This window comes from Schistosoma haematobium, chromosome ZW, assembly GCF_000699445.3.
Source record: "Schistosoma haematobium chromosome ZW, whole genome shotgun sequence".
NCBI lineage: Eukaryota > Metazoa > Platyhelminthes > Trematoda > Strigeidida > Schistosomatidae > Schistosoma > Schistosoma haematobium.
The window spans coordinates 32,473,434-32,490,699 of NC_067195.1; the positions used below are offsets into that span (position 1 = coordinate 32,473,434).

Genomic DNA, 17,266 nt, shown 5'->3' on the forward strand with positions numbered 1-17,266 from the left:
TAGTATCTAACTACCGGCCTGTTAGACTAACTAGCATAGTCGTTAAGTTACTGGAAAAGATAATTCGGGTTAGGTTGCTAAGCCACATAGATTTACACAATCTGTTAGCTCCTGAGCGACACGGATTTCGTAACAAGCGTTCATGCTTGACTAACTTGCTTATTGTGAGAGAGGAATGGACAGCAGCCCTAGATAACGGTCTGTCTGTCGATGTGATATTCATAGATTTTAACAAAACATTTGACAAGGTTTCACACGTAGGTCTTATGCAGAAGCTCACGAGCTTCGGAATAATAGGTACTGTACAGGAGTGGAAAGGCAACTTCATATGTGACCGCAGACAGAGAGTGAGGGTCAACGGAACGCTATCCGATTGGAAGCCGGTCAAAAGTGGTGTATCCCAAGGCACCATCTTAGTCCCTCTGCTCTTCCTTCTCTACGTTAATGAGTTACCGCTGTTGCTTAGGTCGTCGACATTATTGTTTGCGGATGATGTAAAAATCTGGAGAACAATAAAAGGTGCGGCTGATCATGTGGATCTTCAAGCTGACTTAGACGGTTTAGTTAGATGAGAACGAGAGTGGGGCTTAGAAATCAATGGTAGGAAGAGTGGGCTAATGCACATCGGTCACGGTAATAGTTACCGTTATACTATTGAGGGTAAACCTCTTCCATGCATTCAAGAGCATAGAGACTTAGGAGTAGTATTAAGTCATGATTTAAGAACACCTACACATTGCAAAGCAGCCGCTGTCAAAGGTTTTCGTGAGTTATGGTCACTTCGCCGAGCGTTCAAATCTTTTGACGAAAAAAAGTTTCGAATTTTGTATCCCATATATGTAAGACCACATTTAGCGTACTGTATCTAAGCAGCTAGCCCATGTCTGGTAAAGGATACTAACTCCCTTGAGAATGTCCAGCGTGTGGGAACGAAATTAGTGAAGGGTCTTTCTAGACTCCCTTACGATGAGCGTGTAAAACGCCTAAACATTTTCCCCTTGTCGTATCGTAGTACATGAGGTGACCTTATACTGGCATTTCGTATTTTTAATTATGATTTAGGTGTTAATATGTCTTATCTTTTTGCTCCCTCCAGCACTAATAATTTCCGAGGTCATAGCAAGAAGGTTCATAAACCACGATCCAATAAACCTAAAGTGGGGTCCCGTTTTTCTCATCGAGTAGTCAATGATTGGAACGCCTCACCCGAACAAGTGGTATCAGCCCAATCAGTGAATACTTTCAAGAATCTGGACCTTCACTGGAAAGCAGTGCGTCAGGATTAATACAGGTTCACTAACCTACTATCCTTATTACTGAAGACTGAAGACTGTACATTGAAGGTTACTTGGTAATCTTTTTATTGACATTTCAATGATGGGGATTCTAGGATGACGCTACTTGACTAATTGGGCTTGATTTGTATAAATGAGTGGACATTCTGTATTTCACCAATATGAAGGTCTTTCTAGAGGGGTTAGTTTTCGTAATCTTCCATATTTCATGCGTAATTATAGGATCTTAATTCCGGATTAGTAGTTCTTACGATTGATAAATTACTTGATCATCCTTGTCATTTTGTGGTCGCTTTTCATGTTTGAGTCTGCCGAAATATGCAACCTAATTCATTCATTTCCTTAGGTCAACTAACTTCCTCCTTCTCCTAAAAATTGGTCTGGTTTTGTCTCATTACTTTCCATCCATTTATACCACAGTAATGTTTATAAGTTGTCGTTTATCTTTAAAAGACTGTACTTATAATCCTCTCACCACAGTTGCTCTTTCAGCAATTATTCCTAAACCTAAAGTTTTGACTTTAATTTGTTCATCTTAGTAGTCAAGTATAAATATGTGTACCAGCTGTTCAGACTACAATATATAATCAAACGGATGATTGGATAGTGAAAACTAAAGTGGTTCGACCAACAAGTCACTTCTATAATTCCGACTTGTTTCATAACTCCACCTTTAGTGAGGTAGTTTAGGCAGCCCATAGCGGTAGTAAGTTCCGAAAAGTGTAGAGGCTAAGTTGACACGTTTCATCAGTTTAGGAAGTCATTAACCGTTGATCTGACCCATGTTGATAGATGCAAACTACCTAATTCAAGTCCGTATGATAATTGTAATCAGTGGCTGAAGACCATAATTGAAATTGTTCAGAATCGTTCACAATGGCTCAGATTTATTTACTATTTATCTCCCCAGTCTTGGATTCCACCATTCCTTTATGCGTATATTTGCTTTCCATCTTTTCAAAACAATATCACTACTCAGTATTCCGCACTGTTATTGTACATGGATTAAATTAATTTATTATAAACTTCGACTTCGATACAGGGTACGAAACTGCTTGTATCCTTCTCGTTTCTGTCGCGCTAATTAGAGATAAGTCTGGTTTTATGTAGGAACCTGTGTTGATCGTAACCCCAGTTGTTACATATCGGTTAAAATGATAAGGATTCACAGACTGAGTGACTATCACTAAACACATTCATAGTAAAATTCCACGCAAAGTTCACAAAGTAATAAAAAAAAAGTGTGGAAAGTGTACATTGCATTTACCTTAAATCGATATTAGTTTCCATCCTCATAGGTTGTATTTCGGGATTGCATATCCATGGTTAATCGCTACCAGAATGTTTCAATCTCTTTTGTTCAGTCTTAACGTGAACTTGTACGTATGTACATTAGTTAAAATTGCCATAACCCATTAGCATAGAGATAAAATTGTCAGGCCAAATCCCAGAATAGTAGAGGTTGTAACATTATCAGTGTAAATAAGAAAGACTAGGCATCGAAGATACGATTCAGGAAGAAAATATAAATTACTGAAATAAAAACAAACATTCGATTACATGAGCAGTTTAAACAAGCACATAGTCTTGGATTTATTTGATTGTCAAGACTGGGACGATGCCAAGATCCTGAAGATATTTGTTCACATACTAGAAAGAAGAAAATTATTTATTTATTTATTTGAACACATAAATATTGGTACAAGAGAACGCCAATATATATGCGCCACACAAAACAATGAGAATTTGAAAAGAAAGAAAAAAAGAGAAGGAAGAGGTTGGTGTAAGGTAGTGTAGTAATAATAATAGTAATAATGAGGGAACGGAAAGGTACAATCAGAAGAAGTCTTTCAGTTAAGGAAGACACAACCACTTTTTATGAAGAAAGTAAAAGAAGGTTACAGCAGGATCGCCACTGGCTTCTATTCTGAGCAATATCTAATAACGTCTCTAGTCACTGTGTTCCATCATCTCTCAGATCCCAGCCAGGGAGTCGTGAAGGACCGACAGAAGCCAGTCCTTTGCAGCTTTCTTTCATAACACGACACCATCTCATATACTGACCACCTCTCCGCTTCTTCCAACCAGTCCCAGAGTCGGCAAATAATGCACGATGTGGAACTCTCTGTGACGACATTCGTAGAACATGTCCAAACCACCGAAGTCGATGTTTGGAGATGGTGACACGAATTGAATTATCGTCTCTGTTCGAACACACAATGCATTACTAAAATGATGTTGCCACTGGATGTCAGCAATCCTTCAGAGACAGCGATGATCGAACACAGAGAGTCTTCTAACGTCCTCAACTCGGAGAGGCCAGGTTTCATAAGCATAGAGCAAGACTGCTCTCACCGACGCGTTGTAGATCCGACCTTTTACAGCCAGACTAACATCACGAAGGCGCCAAAGGTGGCCCAAATTGGCATAAGCCGCTCTGGCTTTCACTATACGTGCATTGATCTCATCACTGACCCCACTACCAGCACTTATGCAGTTACCCAAATACACGAACTTATCGACTACGTCTATCTGCTCACCATCCAGGGTGAGTACAGGATTAGAATCCTGCCAGTCTTGTAAAAGTACTTTTCACTTAGAAGGTGCAAAGCACATACCATACTTACGGACACTGATTGCCAACTGATTAAGTGCGGATTGAATGCCTTGGGCATTATCGCACAGTAAGACAATATCGTCCGCATACTCAAGGTCGAGAAGTCTTTCTCCAGGCAACAGATCCACACCGCCATTACTCACATCCATCAGAGCTGTTTCCAGAATGTCGTCGATGGCAAAGTTGAAGAGGAATGGTGAGATTGGGCAACCCTGTCTAACCCCATTGCTTGAATGGAACAATGGAGAAAGGTGGTTGTATGCCCTCACTCTGCCTGAGGTGTTTGTATATAGGGCTTTTAGGATGTTAATAAACTTCTCAGGCACACCCTTCTTCAATAGACAATCCCAGAGAACAGTGATATCCAACGAATCGAAGGCAGCCCTGATGTCAAGAAACATTACTATTGTTGACCTGTGATAAGTATGACGGTGTTTTAACATTTGGCGTAGGGTGAAGATATGATCAATACATCCTCGACCAGAACGAAACCCAGCCTACTCCTTGCGAGTCAATCTTTCTCGAGTTTTGAACAACCTACGAAATATGACGGAAGCCAATAGCTTTGACGCAATGGGAAGTAGACCTGTCCTCCGATAGTTGTTACAGGAATGACGTGAACCCTTTTTAAAGATAGGGACAACTATCGACTCATTCCATGACGTTGGTATACTCTCTAGTTCCTAAATCTTTGTAAACAACGTCGTCAATTCCTTAGCCAGAAAGTCACTACCATCTTTAAAAAGAGTCGGAGGTAAGTCATCTGGGCCTAGTGATTTGTAGCGCCTCAAGAGCTGAAGTTCCTTGCGGACTTCCGCCTCATTTGGTGGATCAGTCGTCACCGGCCACGGAGGGCAGGACAGTCTGACCGGTGTTGCAGGAGCAGCAGGCCAGTCGAACTGCCCTTCGAAGAATTCTGCCCATCGTCCAAGACGTCGATGGACGTTAGTGATTGGCATCCCATCATCCTCGCAGATTGTTTCACTCACACCAGACTTCTTGTTGCCAGTGGCTCGGATGAGTTGGAAGAGCTTCCGGTAATTACCAGATGCAGCTGCTGCTTCCAACTCATTAGCACGCTTCGACCACCAGGCTTCTTGGTCCTTACGCAAGCTTTGCCCAATTTCCTTACGTGACATCCTTCGTTTGTGGTCAAACTCACGGTCACCCGGAGTAGACCGACGGGCTTCAATGAGTTGTAAGGAACCTGCAGAAACCCAGTGCTTATAAGCGGGACGTTTCGCGAACCCACAACTGACTGTACCCGCCATTTTCATGGCGTCATGCAATTGCAACCAATGCTCATCTATACTTTTCGGTGGAGTGGTAGCTAGCCTAGAGGCTAGCTCGGTTCGATACTTACTTGCAACAGAAGTTGCAACCAGCTTGCTAATATCAATCCGTTGATGGCGGTCACTTCGTTGTCCACTGAAAAGTAAGGCAAGATTGGCGCAGACCAAGGCATGGTCAGAGTCCAGATAGGTACTCCTAAAGGAGCGGCAGTCTTGTACACAACCACGCCAGTGGTAGCTGATCGCGATGTGATCAATCTGAGTCCAGGCTTGATATGCAGAGGGAGGACGCCAGGTGGCACATCGGCGATGACTGTGCCGAAAGTTAGTGCTAGCCAGAAACAGGTTGTGGTCTGTGCAAAGTTGCAGTAGACGGTCCCCGTTATCTGACCTGCGACCAACGAGTCCCCATCGGCCACCTAAACGACTCTCTTCCTGTGCCTAGACGCCCCACCTGAGCATTCAAGTCTCCGGCTAGTACCACAATATCTGTCGAACGCACTTTCTGGAGAAGAACAGATAACTGGTGGTAAATCTCATCCTTGATTGCATCCGGACTGCAATCTGTCGGGGCATAGGCGGAGATGACGAAAAGACATCGTTTCTCACACCGATTTCTTCTCACTTTGACGGAACTTTCTGATCTAACAGCACATAACTGACCGTTAATGGGGATCCAATCGATTAGTGCTGCCTCAGCTCTAGCGCTTAGTGCGACACCAACGCCAGCAAACCAGACGAAGATGCTACAGGGTCCCTGGATAAGCGCACGTAAAACAAGCTTTTCGAAGCGACAGATCGAGAGCGAATTTGTAGTACTTCACCAGAGTCTTGAATACGGGTCTCGGATAGACAGCAGACATCGATATTAAGACATAGCCAGCCCTATCTGTTGTCCAACCTGCATAAGTGTGCGAACGTTGAAGGCAGCCAGTTTGAATGGTGCACGTGGTTTCAGGAAAACTGCTTCAGTACTTATATTCGGTGGTAACATACAATTTTCAACCGAACAATGACTGGAGAACGTTTAGATACAGTCGAATTTCCACCAAAGACGAGCCGCTGTATAAGTATAAAAGAGGGTGAATAATGTGGTAAATAATAATAATAATAATAATAATAATAATAATAATAATAATAATAATAATAATAATGGTAATAGTAATAGTAATAATAAGTATTTGATTGTTATTCGAAGTGAGAAAAGTAGTCTCCATAGATATAGAGAGTCCATTATTTGCGTGTGGGCTGCGACACTGCCCGGGTGCCCAAACCGAAGCAGGTGGTTTTTTAGGGGGCCACATCCCGAGCCTTCGACCCAAAAGTCTGATCCACAAGGCAGTGGAGCAACGTAAGGAGATGCAGTCCCATGGTAGCCGGTGACCAACGATTGGTTCATACGCCATTTGTTCCTTCAGGATACTGGAGCCCATGTGCACCAATGGTTTGGAATCAGGGTTTTCCAGCTTCCCTAAGTGGACTCTCCATGTCCACCAACCCGGTTAATGCGCCGGACATTCGCTTTTCGTCCTCTCAATTCCGTAAACAACACCTCCACGAGAAGGCGGTGGGTAGGACTTCTCTGGCAGAGGCTATGTACGCGTGGCCATGTGAGAGCGGACCCTCCCCACTCTCGGCCATACCAGGGCATTTGGGGGCAGCATCACTGTTATGCGGGTTGTCTAAGGGGAACGCCTTACTACCGTCACACCTCTGTACAGTCAACAGTACGACTTCGCCCTCAGACCTTGGGTTTGTTGCTTTTAGTCTTACCGCTCCCTAACCGACCTGTTTGGCATGGTAGGACTTTGAGAAACGATTGTTCCAGCCAGTATGGCTCGACTGGTTTATTACGATGAGCAAGCTCGACCACCACATCAAGATAGCAACAACGGTCATGTTATTATGTTAACACAAATAACGCAAGAAACAAAATATGTTTATAAAACATTTCATTGAACGTGATGGTTTCATAAAGTCTTTCGTTGGTTGTTTACTCATTCTGAGTATAAACATACGATTTAAACAAAATAAAACATAAAGCTTATCACTTAAGTAAATTGGCCCGATTTTCCTTAATTTCGGACCATTAGATCAAAGGGCAATATATTTTACGGTTGGAGTCGATGAACACAAAGTCCTAGAATTAAACTTCAATCATGTTAGGACTCGTTAGCAAAATGTCGGAAACCTTGAATGTGGATGACCTCTACCAGTGATTAGTCAAATGATGTCGGTTATTATTCAGTAAGTCATTAGTTTAATCGCGGAGTATTGTACAAGTTATCATATTTATTTGTCTCTAACTAGCCGTCTTACACTTTATTAACCGAGCTGCTCAGACAGTTCCATAACCCCATGGATTCAAACTCACTCTAAATTAATATTTTTTCAACCGCCAAACAGCTGATGTTACTCAATTCTCGAATCTGCGTGAGACTGAAAATTAAAATAAATTTTGTATGGATTTTATACTAGTTACCTAAATCCGAATTTCCCAGTTTTTCTCTTCAACTACGTAATCTGCATTTTCTTCATTATTGTTTAGGTCTTAAGTCCAGTTAATTATGTCAGATGTCAACAAATCAATCAACACCTAGTCAATAGACTAGGTTTAGAAACTAGCCTTCAGGTAAGTGTCAATTTTTACTTTATAATTTTTTAGGGTCATCATGGTTGTGTTAACTGCTTAGAATGGAACGAGCGTGGTTCCTATCTTGCTAGTGGTTCAGATGATCGGCGTCTAATTATCTGGGATCCATTTGAACGTAAATCTCTTTTAACAATGAACACTGGTCATATGGCGAATATATTTTCTGTTAAGTTCTTATCTAGTCTAAATGTAAGTACTATCGTTTTTGTTGTTATTGGAAACTCATAATCATCTTGTTTTTCTAGGAGAATCTGATTGTAACGGGTGCAGCTGATAACAAAATTCGTGTACATGACATTAAAGCACTAGAAACTCGGCATGTATTTTCTTGTCATTCAGGTCGCGTTAAACGATTGGCGAATACTCCGTCTGAACCATTCTTATTTTGGTCAGCCTCAGAAGATGGGACCTGTAGACAGTTTGACCTACGAGATCCTGATCAGGTATGTTTTTTGTTTCTTAAAATTGATTCTAAAAAGATATAAAATTAAAAAAATTTTGAATACAGATTCAATTAGTCTATGCTTAATTGATGTAATCTATATATTCAAACATCACAGTAAGAATGAAAAATAACCATATTTTCAATAAAAATTTTCCTTTACACTTAAGAGATACATGGATAAGTAAATAGATTTACTTATCAAACAGAGATATCCCAGTTTTTATCAACGGTCGAGGATTTTGTGCAAAGATCTGTATGTTTCGATATACCGCTGATATAAAAATTCTTTAACTTATGTTATGAATGTCAAGTTGATAATATTGAGCGTAAGTGCATGATTTTAGATTAGAAAAGCAAATTAGTTAATCACCCTATATATCTGCACATAAAAGTGAGTAAACTGTATTTTACCACAAAATGCAAGATGCATTTACAAATGATATAGGAGCTAGGTAGAGAATGCGAGTATTCTAAGCAACTGATCGCTGACATACGTCACATAGAATCATGTTTTTATTGATTCTAAACTGTCTTGTCCATTATTTTAACTTTCTTCGGTTCTGTTCTGGGTTTTCACGATATTTTGATACCATCAAGTTTATTAGTTCAGTTTTGCTCCTCTGATTTTGTATTGGTGTGGAAATCGTGTATACAAGTAACCAACTGAATATCAATTATCTACCATTTATTGTCCAATCTAAACAAGTTATGAACATTTGGTTACTTGAAATATCACACCTAATTTTTAATGAAGTAACATTGATGAGAACACATTATAGCACTAAATAAATAATATATTTGTAATATCCCGATGAGTAGAAAAATTAGGTTTCCTGACGTTTCATGACTTTGTGTAAGCCACTTCTTCAGAGAGTAAATAACCAAATCAAAATTAATCCAAGTTTAAATAGTACAACGGTGCATCAAGTCAAACCTTGATAATGATACCTACATTATAGCACTGTTTCATAAAACATTTGCGTACAATCTCATAGGTATATGAAATATCGTTCCTTTTATCAGTTACTTTCGATGAAGCATCAGTGTAGCCCTGAGCCTAGCATATAAAACTGTACTTGTACCTGTATTTGTTTTGGTATTTAATGAAGTACAGTTTTATAGAAAGGAAATGAAACTACACCTGCTGTGTAAAAGACAGGTGATACTACTTGCATGTTCATAAGGACTAAAGTAAATTGGTGTTCTAACTTATCTAAATGGTTGAAATTCGTTTTTAAATCGTCCATCTGGTACTCGTGCTATTACTAATTTAAATAAGAAAGAAGTTGATTTATCTAAAAGTATAACCTATCTGTGAAATATCATATTTAAAATAATCTTTCATGTTTTTATCTTTTACAAGACTTCTGTAAATAAACCATGTAATGTATTAGTCAATTTACGATTTCAAGATAACGTTTTTGCCGAAGCTAAGTGTATTGCAGTAAATCCATTAAAGTCTGAATTGGTTGCTATCGGTGGGAATGAACCATTTGTACGAATGTTTGATCGGCGTAAATTAACTCTTTCTACGTATGATAGTGTTACACCACAGGAGAGAATGTAAGCTTTTAATTTAAATTAACAAATATATTATTAGCATATTAATTAATAAGGTACCTACTGTGCCTTTCCGTGATTGAGTTTAAATTTTCTCTCAACCATAATTTGTTGCTATTAGCATATCTTTTGACGAGTTATTTTATAAGATCTCGAACCATGTGCCGAGCTTTAAATTTACCATCATTAAGTTCTCATCCCCACCAGTTCAGCTTCGAGGTCCCTCCACAATCCAATAATTACACAATCTTTTGAATGTAATTCCTATGATGGATTAAACTGCAAAATCGTGCATGGAAGAAAGTTGACAAACTCGATCGAAGTAAAGACCGGTGTCAAGAAAGGTTGCTTACTCTCACCCATTCTCTTTCTCCTGGTGATCGACTGGATCATGAAGAAGTCAACATCTGAAGGGAAGCACGGGATACAGTGGGCATCTAGGATGCAGTTGGACAATCTAGACTTCGCAGATTATCTGGCTCTTCTATCACAAACGCAACAACAAATGCAGGAGAAGACGACCAGTGTAGCAGCAGCCTCAGCAGCAGTAGGTCTCAATATATACAAAGGGAAAAGCAAGATTCCCCCATACAACACAGTATACACCAATCGACCACACTTGACGGAGAAGCTTTGGGAGGTGTAAAAAGCTTTTCATATCTGAGCAACATGATTGATGAACACGGTGGATCTGATGCAGATGTGAAGGCACGGATCGGAAAAGCAAGAACAGCATATTTACAACTGAAGAACATCTGGAACTCAAAACAACTGTCAACCAACACCAAGGTCAGGACTTTCAATACAAATGTCAAGACAGTTCTACTGTATGGGACGGAAACCTGGAGAACTACGAAAGCCATCATCCAGAAGATACAGGTGTTTATTAACAGTTGTCTACGCAAAATACTTCGGATCCGTTGGCCGAACACTATTAGCAACAACGTACTGTGGGAGAGAACAAACCAGATCCCAGTGTAGGAAGAAATCAGGAAGAAGCGCTGGAAGTGGATAGGACACATATTGAGGAAAGCACCCAACAACGTCATAAGACAAGCCCCCACATGGAATCCTCAAGGCCAAAGGAGAAAAGGAAGAGAAAAGGACATTTTACGCCGGGGAATGGAGATAGAAATGAGAAAAATGAACAGGAATTGGATGGAACTAGGAAAGAAGTCCGAGGACAGAGTGGGATGGAGAATGCTGGTCGGCGGCCTATACTCTCTTGGGAGTAACAGGCGTAAGTAAGTAAGTAAATAATTGGTCAGTCATATGCAACATACAGTCCGGCAAAAAATTCCCTTTGACTCAAGTTGTTTGATTTCACATCAATACAATGAGTTCGAATTTAAAAACAAAGGAGTTGAAATAATAAAGTTGGTCATGGAAATTAGATTGGTAATATAGTTGGAAACAATCAAGTTGAATCAAAGAATGGAAAGTATAGATAAACAGACCAGTGTCTGGAGAAATATAATAGATAAATAAATCTGCAACCTTGCAACTGGTGTTAAAAGATGTAAGTCATTGGTTCACTCAGTTTAAACGTATTGAAAAACGAATAATAAATATATATTTTTTATATCCCAATAAATAGAAAAATTGTATTTCTGGCGTTTCTTAGCTCTATTTGAGCTGCTTCTTTAGAGTAAAACGGTGTCGTTCCCAATTGTTAAGTTCTGCTGTCTGCTTTGGCTATTTGTTCTGAATAGTAGAAATTTTACCCTAGAAAAAGATTGCATTATTCTGTTTTTATGGATTCTTAAACAGTTTATGTGTGGTTTTTTTGAAGTTTCATGGTTCCGTTCATCTTCCACAAGTCACTTCAAATCTCGACTGTGAAATCTTAGTAATGTAGCCCGTCAAAATACTAACTCTTTGTGTCTATTTAGATGAACTATTGAAACTGTTCGACCAATTAATTAGTAATAAAGTAGTTGTGATCGCCTAACAGACTTTTTCGTTATCGGACAAGTCATAATCTATAGTATCAACGTGTTTAAAAGCCGGGAAAATAGCAATGATTAACGTTCAGAAACGAATCGACAGAGGTTAATAGTCGCCAGTTATCAGATTCTGGTTTATTGATTTTTTATACCATGGGGCTTACCTATTTCCGTTTGATTACTAGCTGATATCTACTATTACCAACTATCACTGTACTGATTATTCATCAGTTCTAACATTAGGAATCATGAACGTGGTCCTTCAGAACTACTTGTCTTTTGATATTATAGCAGAAACGTGTTGTTTGTTTTTACAATGGTCCGTCACATAGTCTTTATATTCTACCTAACTTGTGCTTAAATAAAATAGCTAATAATTTATTATCATATGACTCTAAGAAAACTAATGTTAGATAGCGTTTGTAGGAACCTTATTATTATTATTATTATTATTATCATTATCATTATTATTATTATTATTATTATTATTATTATTATTATTATTAATGATGGCTTTATTCAATATTATTTTTTGGTACAATATAGAATTCTCAGCACAGGGTATTTCAACGAGTTGTATACGGTTATAGTATACGGTTATTTTCTTAACCGAATGTATATGCAATCTTCACAGTTTGAAATCATGATTTGGTCTTAGTTAGACCACCATTGTAAACGTGGAAGCCCTGAACAGCCGCTTCAGCAGCGCACATCCACAAGCGGGCGTTCAGGAGTAGAAACAAGGACTTTCGATCTTGCATGCGAACGATTAACCACTGAACCGACACCCAACGGTGTTAATATCTAACTTCGATCAGTTTACGATATTCCCCAACCTTTATCCTCTGGTAGATGGTTGTTTCATACGCGACATAATTGAATTCCACTGGTCATAAGTTTTTATTAGAACTTGAGGAGTTGTATCCTGTAGCTAGTCACCAGTGAGTTGCTTACTTACGCCTGTTACTCATCGTGAAGGGGCATAGGCCGCCCAGCAGCACTCTCCATCCAACCCTGTCCTGTTCAGTACAGGGTCATTGTTAGTATAGTAGGATTTGTGGGGATCGCTGAATTTTCGTAGTTTTAAATAACGAACTGATCTTAGTTAAATGTCTTAGATAATACAGTAGTATAAGTTATTTGTTGTGGTAATTTTTATGTTTACAACTAGTTTACATCATTAATAAAATCTCTGGTTGAAATTTATAACTTTAATTACAGTTCAGTGATTCCTGTACATTCTAGATGACTTTCGTGGTCATTCAGATCTAATGTTAACGTAATTCAATAACTTGTTGATAAAAAGAACTATCAGTTCAGTTAAGCACCGAGTTTTATTGGAATGTTTGCCCATTTTGTAAAAGTAAATATCTTAATCCATCACCCATGATGGAGTTACAACACCAGGTGACATGCTTGATGGTGAGATTTAATTTAAGCGTTAAAATTCCACCTAAAGCCACCTATAAAATGAACATCATTGTAGTTATTATCACATTCCACCCTATTTAGATTCCTTTGATCATTGTCAAGTTAACTTACAGTCTTCTCTGTAAATTCTTGTATCTGAAAACTATTTCCATATATTCTCTAGACAAGCTACATCAAGGAGAACCCCTATAAACATTCCATCAAGCTCGCTGCCTTCATTTCCCTATGGTGCAGCTAAATATTTTGTTCCATGTAAGTATTGAAACTAAAAATTCTTCCTCATTTATGTAAATATTTCTTGTAGATAAAGAACTAGGATTTTACCTCAATTTCTTCACCTCATGAAAAAAATAGCATTATGCCAGGACGAAGTAACTGTCCGTTGCTTCATGGTTTAAAATGGTTTTTTCAACTGATATGAGTCTTGAATAAAAACTTTATACTGAAGAATCTCGGCCAACCCCGTTACTGAATGATCATCACGGGATCACTAAGGATTAACTCCAAAAAGAATTCCCAGTGTATTAGAGCAAAGCTGTAACTCGTGTTTCTCAACCATTGTTGATTGGCTGAAGATTAAAATGTGGACTATTGGCTCCTGACTCGGCAGCTCTATAGTATTCTCGCGGGGAGTTAAAAAGGTCCTGAAGGCTATCCCTAGCGGATCCGTAGCATTACAGTACAGAATAGTGTCAAACAAATAAGAAACAGCTGTACAATAGCCAGTCCGTTTTCATTGAATACGGTGAGCTAATAGTAGAATATCATCGTATTTTAATATCTTAGATTAACATTTTTGATCTGCTTCTTTGTGATGAAACCCCTGTATAAGCTATTCAAGTAATTAAACCATCTGACTTTCAGTCACTGTTTGTGGTTTCAAATCTCACTTCACCTCTGGTTTAGGCAGCTTTGTCTTACCTATACATTCTACATAAAATATGTAGCTCAAAGTCGTGTGCATACAAAATTGGTATTTGGTAAATGAGTTACGTGGATTTACATTAATATAAATTGTGATTTCAAATTTTTTTCGACACAATCAATGTTACATGTTCTCATATGGAGCGCTTATAGAGTTAGCATAAATTTAGTAGATGTTTTTGACTATTACCACTTGCGTTGTTGATTTTGATGTAAAGTTTATCTTTGAATTTTGTCAATAAATTAATATTTCAGTTTTTATTTAAAACGAATAATCAACTACTGCTCACCAATTCTCTCAATCTCTTTTTGCATCATTTTATGTCATTTCAGCTCATCTACCTGGTAAAATATTAACTGATGGTTTAGACAATCAAACTTTCAGTGTAACATCAGTCAGTTTTAGTTCAGATGGTGAAGAGCTATTAGCTAATGTTGGACGTGATAATATTTATCTATTTCATTTAGCTTCACAAAATGAACCATTTCAATGTCAATCATCGTTTAAATCAACTAAATTATTGTATAGTTTATCTGCAACGCAACCAAGGGATAGGTTTTGTTCTTTTCGTATTCCTACCTGTTTTCGTCCTTCAAATATGGGATATTATGATTCTTATTCGGGTAATATAAATATTACTGTTTACACTTGTTCTAAATTCATACGTCGTTATCTGTGATGGGTTTTGTTCGTTCTCTGTTGTCGATATTCAATATTGATCAGTTTCATTTTGGCAATGTACTCTTTAATCATTTATGTTTTGAATAGAAGCTAAAAGTACAGGATGCAATTTTTTTCTATTTAGGGCTAACCAATTGGATGTAATCCGTCATATATTGTTTAAAAACTAATTTTATCTATTTAACGCTAAATGGCAAGTGGATAATAATTAAATAAACTTTACTACCATCTTTTTATAGGTTCAACTTACGATTACCGTTGTAATCCTTCTATGGCTTCTGATTACTCAGTCGTACTGGCTTCACGATTAATTGAAGCCAAGGCATATGCTGTTGCAGTTCATAAGTATAATAAACTTATTCCACAGTATCCTTTCTGTCCTCAACTGTATACAGGTCGCGCTACTGCTTTAATTAAAAGAAATTGGTCAGTCATTTTGTGACATTTTTGTTTTCCTACTACTGTGTTGGGTCTATGTTGTTTATTTAATAGCTTGTGTTTTATCCAAGCTCTTCATTATATTCTAGTCTAGTATCATTCAGTAAGCTTAATATTATGTAAGTAACAAGATTTCCATCAAGAATTATGACTAATATAATATATGGTAATAATACAGGAATTTATATCAACATATATAAGCGAACAATATTGTTTTCGATTAGATCCTCATAAGGCTTTACTTCTAATATACAGTAATATTTATATGCATATACGAAATTATTAAACCAATCAAGGTAGTTTATGAGACAATGATAACAATGAGAACGATTACATAATAAGTGAAAAGTACAAATTGGTAGTGTGATAACAGGTGCATTAGTTTTGATAAGAATAATAAAGGTTCAAATCAATGTTACATAATCGGAAATAGGTCAATGATTAGAAAAATATAGACAGTGAGATAAAATTTATAAAATCACAAGATGACGTAATAATGGGTGTTCAGATAATTGGACCGTGAAACGTATAGTTGAGAGAAAATAAAGTGGTAGGGGGGGTGAAGAAAAATAATAAACGAAGAAAAAGTTTGAAAAAATAATAAATAAATTCATTTATTAAGGCCAAGGGAGGGTGTTACAAATTTCTTCTGAACACAAAGACTTGGCTTGTTGGCTCGGATTCCTATAGCTTCTGCTATGTGTAAGAGACGAGATCGAACACCATAAGGAAAACTAGTGGGAATACGATAAATAATTTTTAATGACTTGTTTCTGTCCACTACATGACCGCTATCGATCAAGTATGATAGAACCGAGCTGCGTATTGTCTTGACGTTACCTTTTCCCAACCACGAAGGAAGGTGTTCACTAACTCGTTGGTTCCGTTGCCTGGTAGTGCGCCCAATATAGCTTTCTCCACAGGAGCAGCTGAATTCGTAGATACACATAGAAGTGGCATAACCAGGTAACTTATCCTTCGGTTGGAGAATCACCATAGATCGGGTCGAATACGATAGATAGAGGTTGGCAGCATAAAACGTTCTCTTTACTGCTCTAGTCAGTCTATCACCTAATACATCACTAGCTACATCACCATTGAATTGCAGCTTCAAGAAAAGAGGTTTTTTATTAGCCGTTAGTGTCACTATTTTCTTGCTTGCTACACGCAAGTGTTTCTTCAGGAAACCCTGTAGATATCCCAATTCAATCAACATATTATGAATGTGCTGTAATTCCTTATCAATTGTGTCAACTGAGCATATCTTAATAGCTCTATTTGCCATCACGGGATATGAAGTTATATGTTGTATACATTTTGAAAATATACGGTTGATTAAGCATTCTTTGTCGGTTTCATTCTAGTGTAATCATATGTGATACTTTTTTAGTCATCATGGTAATTAGATTTTTCTATCTACCGTCTTTTTCACGTCCTTTTGATTTGTATAAATTATAGTGGGTTTCATTCGACTTTGATTTTGTTGTGAATGTTTCCATAGATGAATAGTTTATAGACAAGTAGTATTGAAGATTTTGACACGAAACAAGCGCCATATATGAACATGTTTTGCTGTACGTGGTCAGTTTTAAGAACACTATAGTTTAATCGGCAATAGGTCTGAATACGTAGATAACCATCTCACTTTTGGTATAAGAATCACTAGTAGCATGGGACGATCACATCTTATATTGGCTGTTGGCTTCTGTTGACTTGATATTAGGTTAATTTCTCAGTTAATCAGTTTAGCTTATTCTCACCCATTCAACTCAGGTTTTGCAAAGAATCTGTGTGAAAAACCCTGAAATTTCCCGGATACACGGTCGTTTTCTGCTACCTAGATTAGCTAAAAGAAACATGGAATAATACTTGTTAGTATATCAAAGTGCACTTTTGCAGTTAAAACCCAAAACTGAATTTATTGATGACTAGCCTAAAGCTTTATTTTTCATACGTCGAAAAGATCAAACTGTTAGATTTTAA

General features: G+C 37.9%; 1 protein-coding gene across 2 annotated transcripts in view; it reads left to right on the top strand.

The window, feature by feature from the left end:
• Positions 1-1,369: 1,369 nt before the first annotated feature.
• Positions 1,370-17,266, top strand: part of WDTC1 (WD and tetratricopeptide repeat protein) — a gene marked incomplete at its 5' end in the record, with an annotated part of 38,492 nt that continues 22,595 nt past the window's right edge. The window contains 9 exons of one of the 2 annotated variants that reach the window (XM_051211075.1): positions 1,370-1,476; positions 7,753-7,836; positions 7,870-8,046; positions 8,103-8,300; positions 9,666-9,865; positions 13,403-13,491; positions 13,544-13,984; positions 14,497-14,787; positions 15,085-15,271. In XM_051211075.1, the coding sequence (XP_051071108.1) occupies positions 14,763-14,787; positions 15,085-15,271 (212 nt within the window). The remainder of the gene's footprint in view (positions 1,477-7,752; positions 7,837-7,869; positions 8,047-8,102; positions 8,301-9,665; positions 9,866-13,402; positions 13,492-13,543; positions 13,985-14,496; positions 14,788-15,084; positions 15,272-17,266) is intronic. The other variant, XM_012943147.3, reaches the window with a different exon arrangement.